Source organism: Phalaenopsis equestris, unplaced genomic scaffold, assembly GCF_001263595.1.
Source record: "Phalaenopsis equestris unplaced genomic scaffold, ASM126359v1 Scaffold000107, whole genome shotgun sequence".
NCBI classification, from domain to species: Eukaryota; Viridiplantae; Streptophyta; class Magnoliopsida; order Asparagales; family Orchidaceae; genus Phalaenopsis; species Phalaenopsis equestris.
This window is the reverse complement of record NW_018164549.1, coordinates 4,544,848-4,555,904: the sequence shown is the minus strand read 5'-3', so window position 1 is coordinate 4,555,904 and position 11,057 is coordinate 4,544,848. Positions and strand designations below refer to the sequence as shown.

The 11,057-nt window shown below is 31.4% G+C and overlaps 1 protein-coding gene across 1 annotated transcript; it reads left to right on the top strand.

Annotated features, from left to right (window-relative positions):
• The first annotated feature begins 2,118 nt into the window (after window positions 1-2,118).
• Window positions 2,119-6,879, top strand: LOC110020808 (protein YLS3-like). Its single transcript, XM_020719055.1, has 3 exons — window positions 2,119-2,504; window positions 4,493-4,573; window positions 6,594-6,879. The coding sequence occupies exons 1-3, from the start codon at window positions 2,180-2,182 to the stop codon at window positions 6,749-6,751; spliced, it is 564 nt and encodes a 187-aa protein (XP_020574714.1). The 5' UTR covers window positions 2,119-2,179; the 3' UTR covers window positions 6,752-6,879.
• Window positions 6,880-11,057: the final 4,178 nt, after the last annotated feature.

Here is an 11,057-nt window from a genome sequence, read left to right as displayed (position 1 = left end):
TTCCACGACATCTTTTGATCAGAGATTTCGTACAGCCATAGCTGAAACGAACTCTCCCTCAGTCATTAGATAAGTTCAGTGAAATAAAATAATTTTGTCATCCACTTATTATTTCAAAGAATTTGAGTTTTTATTAGTTTTTTGTCTAATGAATCTTTTTTTCCATTATTATTATTTATTGAATGAATTTAAATGAGCTGGAAATTTGCTTGTTCAATTTCTCAAGCTCATAAGATTCCAAGCAATACATAATTTTAGAGTTGTCAAAAAAAACTCGTCTTTCATGGAGAGCACGTGTTCAACTCAATTAGCAGCTCATGTTCGACTCATTTGTTATGCAAGTAAGTCGAACATGAACAATTTTTTGAAGCTTGATTTATAAACAATTGGAATAGCTTTTATTTGATTGTGTTCAGCTTATTTTAGCTCAAATTAATTGAATAATTGGATAAATATTTTTTTATAATATTTTTTTATTGTTTTAAAAAATATTAAATTTATAATTTTTGAAATTATTCAAGTTACTTTTGAGCTGAACATGAGTTGAGCCGAATAAATGAACTTGAATCGAGTCAAACACAAATTTATTATTCATGAGTCTATTTCAAACCAAAAAAAAAAATCAAATGGAACACAAACAAGTGAAGGGCACTCTCAAGCTCCGCCGACATATAAATGATAACACAACAATAAAAATAAAATGCTAGGAATTGTGATATTTTTGGATGATGATATTAATTCCGCTCTAAAATAGAGGGCAACTGATACTTTGTCGGTAAATTCTCCATCCGACTTGAATCTTAAAGCATGACAAGGATCTCAAGGCGATCTTTCAAGTAAGAAACATTCAAACTTTGATTAAAATTCACCCGAAGCATCAATTTCAACAAACTTACAGTTAAACTGACCGGCTCGACGAGGCAGGCCCAACGGTACCAAATTGATCTGATCCAAGAAAAGTTAAGCACAAATAAAGTCAATAAACCACTTCTTCAAGTTTTCTTGACACATTTGGAAGGTCAAACAAATACTAAATTTGACGAGCTTATTGTCGAATCGAGCCTCTCGTAAGTCAAGTCCATCAAGCTTAAGATCAATCGGTTCTGACATCGTTAAGACACCCATATGTCAATCAAATGTCATACGATTACGGGAATCTCTCTCTGGGTCTGTCGATCAGATTAATTTGGATCCTTTCATTAATTGCAACTGGGGCTCTATAAATAGAGCTCTACTCCCCTCTTGAGAGGGAACATGGAGCTTGAAGCTTGAAAAAGACCAAAGCTTGGAGAAGGAGCTGAAGTCCCGCATCACTTCTGCTTCGACGATCCACCTCCCTCTATCCAACTCTGGCATCCCGATAGCTTTGATCACCGCCTCTCTCTAGCCAAATTTGGTCGTTGCCACCTCTGACCAACTCATGTCGTCATCGCCTCTAGCCAACTCGGGCCTTCGTTGCCTCCGACCAACACCGACAACCATCGCCTTTGACAACCACCATGGCCGGCCAATGTTAACCATCATCAGCTGTTGTCTAGTCCTTGAACTGAAGCACCATACGAAACAACCTACGAAGCGATACTATCATCCCAGACATCGTTTCGGCCCTGAAGACGGTGCATTGAAGCCACGACTATTGCTCCTCTTTGCGACCGCTCTCGATCGTTGAGCTACAAGGCCTTCCACACACTGACATTGTAAAATTGGGATGTTGTGTAACTATTTCCCTTTAATTGGACAAAGGATTATACCTATAATTGTCAGTTTATTGTGAATTTCTTTAACTGAGCCAAGCCCCGCTGCTTTCTTCTTTTCCGGGTTTTTCACATAAAAATATTCTAGTATTTCTCTCTGTCATTTCCTATCTGATCGTGTTTTAAGTTCCGATGCAATGCCAAGGTTTTTAAAAAATAGTAACAACTTCTTTTTTCTTTTACAATATTAAAAAATTTGAATGTTATGTGTGTGAATATAAAAGCTTACACGCCAGATATGTAAATACATTAAAATTATGTGCTATTTATGTAAATGCCCCAAATCTGGTAAATTTCGAATTTTAGCGTTTAGATATATAAATACATAAAACTTATGCGCCTATAAATACCGCGAACCGCGACTCCCCAACGCAGAGGCAAATCACGGCCAAACAGGTTAACAAGACGCCAACCTCTACTCCTCCATGTCTCCGGCGAGCTTTGTTGCGGTGGCGCTGGTTCTACTCGCGGCGGCGCGCGCTCGCTGCGACTTCGCCAGCGACCAAACGGAGTGCACGGAGCAGCTGACGGCGCTGCTTCCGTGTTTGGCCTTCGTGGAGAACGAGGCGCGCTTTCCGACTCCGGATTGCTGCGCGAACGCGAAGACGGTGGTGGTGAAGAGCTTCAAGTGCCTCTGCGTGCTCGTGAAGGACCGCAACGAGCCGGGACTCGGTTTCAAAATCAACGTTACTCGCGCCGTTACCATGCCCGGACTCTGTAACGTCGCCGCTAATATCTCCGAATGCCCCAGTAATGTTTTCGCCTTTTTTTTTTTTTTATAAATTGGATTTATTTATTTATTGTGGGATGGATTTGATAAATTAAAGTTGCATTATTTTAAGATTAATTATATACATAGCAACTGAAATATTGGTAATTATAAAATTTTGCACTCGAGTGATATTTTTGAACTGTGGGACGGATTTATTTAGACTTGTCAGGGTTAAATTAGGGTCTGTTTGAGCCGACTGCAGTTTATTAAATAATCTGTTGATTAAAAATAATATGCTGATAAGCTAGGTGCGATGACTATCATAAATTTTTATTTTTATTTTGAAAAGTCAAACCGCTACCAGAAAGCTGTCACCACCCCTAGACACATGCGGTGTGAAAACGCTGTTTTTCAGGATTTTAAAAACACATAAGCTATCAAAACGCAGTTTACCCAAACAACATAAAAAAAATTGATGTAAAATATTTTCTTAGGAAATTTACACGTACAACACAAATCTTTTGTATTTACATATCTAATAGTCGAAATTTGATATTTACATGCCTATGCATGAAAGGGTATAGATGGCGATATTTTTTTTATGTGATGTTAAAAATTTGGTGGTCTGCATGTAAATATAGGTGGTAGATATATAACTACGTATAAATTGTGTGGCATTCACGTAAATTTTTTTTTTTTTGTATTTATAGAAAAATTATTTTCTGATTTGTTAGCATTAATTTATAAAAACAAGTGTATTTTTTTTATGCATGTAATTTAGGGTGTGTTTGGGGTAGCTATAACTTATTGAATAATCTGCTGATAAGCTGATTAAAAATAATCTGTTGATAAGCTAGGTGCGGTGACTATTACAAATTTTTATTTTTTTGAAAATGTCAGACTGTTGCCAATAAGCTGTCACCGCACCTAGATTTGTGCGGTGTGAAAACGTTGTTTTCTGCATTTTGAAAACATAAATTTTTATTTTTTTTGGAAACGTCACACTGTTGCCAATAAGCTGTCACCGCACCTAAGCTGTCACCGCACCTAGATTCGCACCTAGATTGGTGCGGTGTGAAAACGTTATTTTCTGCGTTTTGAAAACTCATAAGCTGCCAAAACGCAGTTTAATCAAATATGTCAGGTGCGCTTTCAAAACGCCACCGCACCAAATAAGCTGCTCGGGCCCTTAATTTAATTGGAAATATCAATTTGTTTATCTAATAAAAGAATATGTAAAAAAGACATTGACGGATGTAAGAGGGCACAAGAGAGGCATGTGGGCCCCACACCTCCTTTTAAAATACTTTTTAGATTGATTGTATGAATATAAAATTATATATATAATTGTTCTTTTTTTTATTCATTCATTTTTTTTAAATATAAGCTTAAGTTTATTTATATAAATAATAATAATAATAAATATTGTATTTATACAATTCGATTATTAAATTATAATTAAAATTGATGATTTTTTTAATTTATATATTCACAAATAATTTTTTAATCAAACAGGGAAAACCATTCCCCATTTTTATGCAATATTTGCATATATATGGAATGAAATGTCATTATTACATTATTTATTTTTTATTATTTCTATTTTAATATCATAAAAAAAAATAATTGAAGAAATATTTATTAAATATTTGCGTATGACTAACTCCATCCCTTTTATTTATTGCATTTTATTAAATGTTCAACATGTGGCGCACAAGATCAGATGTAAAATTAATTTTGTTTAGAATTGCAAATTTATTGGAAAAATATTATATCATGACTCCTGATGCATTCGGAGTTTAATGGTGGAGCACCACGTGTCAAGTGGGTTCCACCATTTTTAACACCGGTTAATACCAGTGTAGTACAGTGGGGCCCATTTGACATGTGTCGCCCCACCATTGGACTCGGAACGCAAACTGCGTTGGGAGTCCTGATGTAATATTGTCTCGTGGGCAATTATTGTAATTTTTTTTTAATAAATTAATTTCCTCTAATTGATTTTATAAATTTTAATAAATTTCAGAGTTGCTTAAGCTTCCACCAGGCTCGCCAGCAGCGCAAGAGTTTGACCAGCTAGAGAAACAGATTGATCAAAGTACTAAAGGTATAAATAAATAAATAATAATTTATTTATTTATTATTCATTGCAAAGATTTGTTAGAAGGATATTAATATGAGTCATTTACATACATACCCCCCAATTCTTATTTATTTACATTTCTAACCCCTAAAGTTTACTTTTACATTATTTTTTTACTTTAAGAAGAAGTCCTTTAAAAATAATATGCACCTTTGCAAGCATAGGTAAGATGACATGTATGTAAAAATTGAAGTTTAGGGGTTAGATATGTAAAAGACATAAGAATTGAGGGGTATGTATGTAAATCTTTCTATTAATGATAGGTAGGAGACAAGTAGGTCAAATGTCATGTTAACTATTATGGAGGGAAGGTTTAAGTGATATTTATTTATTATGGGGGACATATTAGTACAGAGAGAGAGACAACACACACACACAGAGAGAGAGAGAGAGAGAGAGAGAGAGAGAGAAATTTACATACATACAATACAATTCTTATATATTTGCATACATAATACCTTAACTTTAATGTTTACAAGTAAATCACTTAAAATTTTTAATATCATATAAAAAATATCATTATAATAAACTTTTTAGAAGTAAAATATATATTTTCATGTGTAAGTTTATAACACTAAGATATTATAAATATAAATATCAAACCTTAAATGTTAGACATGTAAAAACATAATTATTGTGTGTAATATATGTAAATTTCCTTGAAAAAATATAAACCCCATACATGATATTTGTAATATATGGCCAATAATTCATAGAACATGCACATGTATCAGCATCATATCTCCTGAAATTCAGATGTGACTAACTTGTATGCACATCATATAATGAACTTTAATAGACCAGGAAAATAATAATAATATTATTTTTTAAATTATTTTATTTTATATATTATTCATGGTTGCTATATAAGCAAATAAAACATAGGACTACATTCTATCATCTTCTAGAGGCTATTAAGTGTGCATTAAAATCAAAAGGTTGCTTTCACATGCCTGTGATAAGAGCATGAAGTTGAACCACATAGTGCCAATAAAAGGACTATAATTTGATCCACAAGTGTTCAATGATGGTCCTCAATGCCTCATTCCTTAGGCAATTCATTTGGTCCACAATGCTTCAATTAAAAGAAATATTGGTGTTTTTATAACCATTTTTCTTTAATAAACAAAGTATTTTTTTTTGGGATATTATTGCTTTTTGGTTAATATTCTTTTATGATAATTTCTTTCTTATTTTATATTTTTTATGAGCTTTGTGGTCATGAATTATACATCTTCATATCTAGTTGCATAACATAATCATAAATACAATTATTATTTTTAAAATAAGATGGATATATAAAAATATATTCATGTGCAAATTTGCTTGCAAATTGTATGCATTTGAGATTAAGAATTGATTTTGAATCAAAATAAGATGAAAATTTGTATGGTTAATTAATTGAGCTAGAATCTAATTAACTTGTCATAAACATTATTAAAATTGAGATTGAATGAATTGGATTCAATTCTATCAAATCTATCTTCGACTCAAACCCAAATTCATAAAATATCGACTCAAACCCAAATATATATATAGACACACACACACATACATATACAAGCATGCATACATATATACATACATACATACATACATACATACATATACATACATATACATATATACATACATAAATACATATAAGCAATTTTAAATTTAAGTTATTTTATTACTTTAATAACGAAGGCATTGACAAGTGAGGGCTAGATATATGGAGAAAATTTGAGCATAATGAATTTTAAAATTATTTAAATAATTCTAAATTAAGTGCACTAATTAGTAATATTTTTCAACAAAATATTAAAATTTAAGCACATATAAAGTCAATACATTTTCAACCCATATAATCATATGTTTTCTACTATAACTAAAACGTATATATATATATATATATTTGATTTCAAAATGATAACATGTATATGGTTTTTCAATTTTATTATTATTATTTTCATTTTAATTTTCGTTTATCATTCAAATGTAGCTAAGAAGAATTCGAGCAATAATTTTGATACGACAAGCAATGTGACTGCTTCTAGCCCCAGTGGCAATAACAAGACCGAGAGGAGCTTCATTGGGGAGATTGATATGGTCCTTCAATTAGTATTTCTTTCGACAGTATTCATCATTTGGGGAAACTAAGTTATATCCCCAATTATGTTACTCCAAATAAAATGCATTTATGATGAAAATCATTATAAGTTTGTATGTTTGGTTGTTCAATTAGATAGTAGCCAACATCTTCCTTGTGAAATTTGCATCTACCAATCCTAAGTTTGTGGCTTAAGATTTGTATTTTTAGGCTATATGTGATCATTGAATTTTCTTTCATCAATCTTATTTTTGTGAGTTTATGCACTTTTTTTGTTTTATTCTTTAGTGTTTATGTTGTAGTGTGACATAAGAAGTAATCATAATTATATGACAGTCGAGTTTGGTTTATAATTAACTGGCAATTGGGAATTTCATGCGAGTTATAGAAAAAAATTGTATAGTTAGAGCGAACTCATAAAGAATAAACCCCTAATTTGTAGGCGAATGGATGGATGATTTGTCAGTGTTACTCAAAGAAGATGTGATGTAATTAGTTGTTGAGGGCACTTAATAAACTCAATACGAAGCTCGAGAAAGGGTTGATTTCTCGATGATTAATTAAGAAAATTTATCTGCAGACAAATTGAGGCTTTATGGGACTTCAAAGTCGAAGAATTCTTAGTTGTCGTTATTATTGTTATTCAATGTAGTCGCTCGCATTTGCCTCCCATTCAACGTCCCCCGTGCACTATCTCCCGCTAATAAAGTTCTCCATTCGTTTCTCGCTACTATGTATTACCGCCTGTTTTCATCCGTTTTGTTTAAATATATTTAAAATATAATATAAAATTAAATAAACTTTGATTTAATTTGCATTAAATAAAGTAAATTATGTACCATCGCCTGTTTGGCTCGTTAAGCAAACGAGCTGAACACGAACATACTTTTTGAGCTTGAGATATAAACAAGCCGAACACGAGCTGAGCATGGATCGCTCGTGTTCCGCTCGTTTACACCCTTAGCTGGATCTATTGGGGAATTGGGTTAACGGGCCTCCCTTTTGTCCGTAGAGATCTATATGATTATTAGTATGGGCCTCCATAAAAAGAGCAACCCATTAGTTAGCAACGACATTTAAGAAAAACAGGACAAAGTGGTGATTAAATTGTTGAACCTCTAACTAAAATACAAGTACTAGAAATTTTTATCATTTATTTATTTATTTATTTACACCAAACTTTTATTACAAAGAAATAAGAAATAAGTTGAATATTAAATTACAACTAAATAAAATAAAGTAAAAGAGCATAAGCCACTAAAATTGAACTGAAAACCTATCAAATAATACGAAGGTTCAAAAGATCAGAAATCTCAAAAGTCCAATAGCAGATATAATAGAGTCATTCCATTATGCACCAACTCAAATCCAATTGCAGCGCCATAATTCGCATCAGAGAATAGCTCCAATATCTCGATAGCAAAATAAAAACATAGCTGTCAAATCTAACATCACCAAACAAAGCGCCAAAGGAAATTGAAAAAGTATGGTGAGCTAAAACCAGAAATCTCAATTACAACTCACACATATAAGAAAAAGGGCAAACACAAAGACAAAGAGACGCCACAACAAACCTAGTGAACAAAAAAGAACAAAGTAACACTTAGGCCTAATTAGCTAGCTTAAACACCTAGAAAAACTATGGGAACATTACTCCACCAGCAATAACAACAAGAAAAAACTAGGCCTAACCAACTAGTAGAAACACCTAGCCGCAACAAATGGAACATTACTCAATCAGCAACATCAACAAGAAAATTAAGAACCAAATATCTCAAAGCCACCAACATGATTAGTCACCAACAACTCCTTCACAACAACAACACCTGCAATAGCAAACACTAAGGAAGAAAGACATAGAAAGAACTGCCATCTTGCTAAATATTAGAGAGCAAAAGAAGCAACTAATAAAAACACAAGAGAACAAATTAAAGAAGAAATAAAAAGAGATATTAGAGACAAAAGAGCTCAAAACCTACCTGCATAAATATTAAATTACCTTCCATAAGCTAAAAAGTAAATATATTCAAAAGATTTGTTGAAATTTAATATAATGTTGGAGTTCATCATAACTCAACTAGATTGAACTTTAGAAGAGTAAGTCAAGTATAACTCACATCTAAATTAGTAGAAAAAATAAAAATCTATCAACCACCATCAAAGGCTTCGCCATGTTAGTTGAAAGAACCAACTTTAGATAACTGCATTTAACAAGCAACAAAATAGAGAAAAATGTCAAAACCAATGGAACAAAAACTACCAGAAAAATAAAGAATACAGAAGGCATCAAACCACTTAAAGCTCCTCCAAACCAGCCATCACAAAGCAACAATACTTGAAGATATAAAAAATAAATGCAACATAACCAAAGGAACCTGTGCAGACGAAATATCACCAAAAACACAACTCAAGATGAAAAACCGTAAAGAAGAAAACCACAATAAAAAATAGCTAGTTATTCAGAATACCATAAAAATCAATAATATTACTAGGTATATTCTTTTAAATTTAAAATACCAACTTTTAAAAATAATAATCCAATAAATCTTGCAAATAATGGACTTGATATGAGTAGATTTATAATCAGAGATTCTAGTACTCCTTTCATTCCAAATATAATAGGCACTAATTTGCAAAGAAAGAAGATAAGATCTTTTTTGAATTTGGAATGAAATATTATTGAAATGATGTAAAATCTGAGAGAAGTTCGAAGGAGCCATAAAAAAACTACTATAAGGAACACATTTATTAAGGGGATAATGGAAGATTGGGCATTCAAAGAAAAGATGGTCATGGTTCTCAAAGCTATTTGAACAAAGAACACATGATAATGAATTTTAAGGCCACAAAGATTAATGATATCATAAGTTTTAAGACCTTTATGAAAAATATTTCAAGCAAAGAAAGCAAGTTTAATAGCATTGCATCTAAACCATATAAGCTTAAACCAGACAACATTAGGAAAAAATTCATATAAGAAATGATAAACAAGTTTATGACAGTAATTGTTCTCATTCTTTCAAAGTCAAGAAATACATTGAGAAATAGGAATATTCTCAAATTCATTTATAACATAAACAGGAGCATTGTTAAAAATTTTCAAATTCCACCTGAAGTTTCTTATAACATCACAAATTTTAGCTTGATAATGAAGATGGAACCAACTAAAGATAATATCTCCAAATCTTTCCTTTAAAGATAGGCCATTAAACCAAGGGTCATAAAAGAATAGTAAATCCCTATTTGCAGTAACTTTAAAAGTTAAAGAAGGTTTGATTCTTTTAGCCACATTAACTAAATCTTTCCAAAAAAAGAGATTTTAGAAAAAATGGTCTTCCAGATAGAAGTATAATGTTTTAAACACCAATTAGATAAAATAAAATGAAAATTATAAAATTTCCAAATAATTTTAGTCTTTTACATAATATGGATAGTATCTAATGAGGGGAGACTAATACCACCACAAATCTTAGGCATATTGAATTTATTCCAAGCAATAATAAGAAGTTTTTCACCCTTTTCATAATTTTGAAGAAAATTAAATATCATAGAAGTAATTTTCTTACGCAAACCTTGAGGCAGATAATATAAATAACTCCAAATAATAAATTTAATGAGCTGAAGTTTTCTAGTGGAAGATTCAACCTTTTTCTTCTATCTAGCTAACCAATAGTAAATTTTATCAAGAAGGATATGATAGTCAGTAATTAAAAGCTTGGAAGGTTTAATACTAATTTCTAGATAGTTCTAAGGCAAAGGTTTTATGGTAAAGTCACAAAATATTAACTTAATATTTTTATTTTAATTCAATTAATTACTTTCGGCACTTGGACCTATTTTTGGGCTTTCGAATTTTCAAATACAATGCACATTAAAAAAAAGAAAAGAAATAGAGCTTGGCCTTTTTTGTAATAGAAATACAATTTATTATTAGCTTAATTTATTTAATCATGAAAAATATTTTTTTAATAAATTTTCATTATTTTATCATATATTTTTTGGATTAAGTGAAAGAATATTTGGCACAATTGTTGGTTGAATGTTATTTATTCAATATGAAAAGTTTGAGCCACGCTGTGAATTTTGGTTCGCCAATCAAGAAAAAAGATTATTTAAATTCTAACTTGTAAAAATGGAAAACTAGCTTATAATTAGTATACAAATATCTTTGTTGTTGTACATCAAAAATGTTTTTACATTGTTCTTACAGAGATATAACAGTCCATAAGAGAAGAATAAGATAGAGATGTCCGCACAATTTTAGTTAAGGAGTTGCTCGTTGGAAGCTGGTTCGCCGTTGAAATCGGAATCTCGTCGCCCGCTTCGGAAAAAACATTATATATATATATATATATA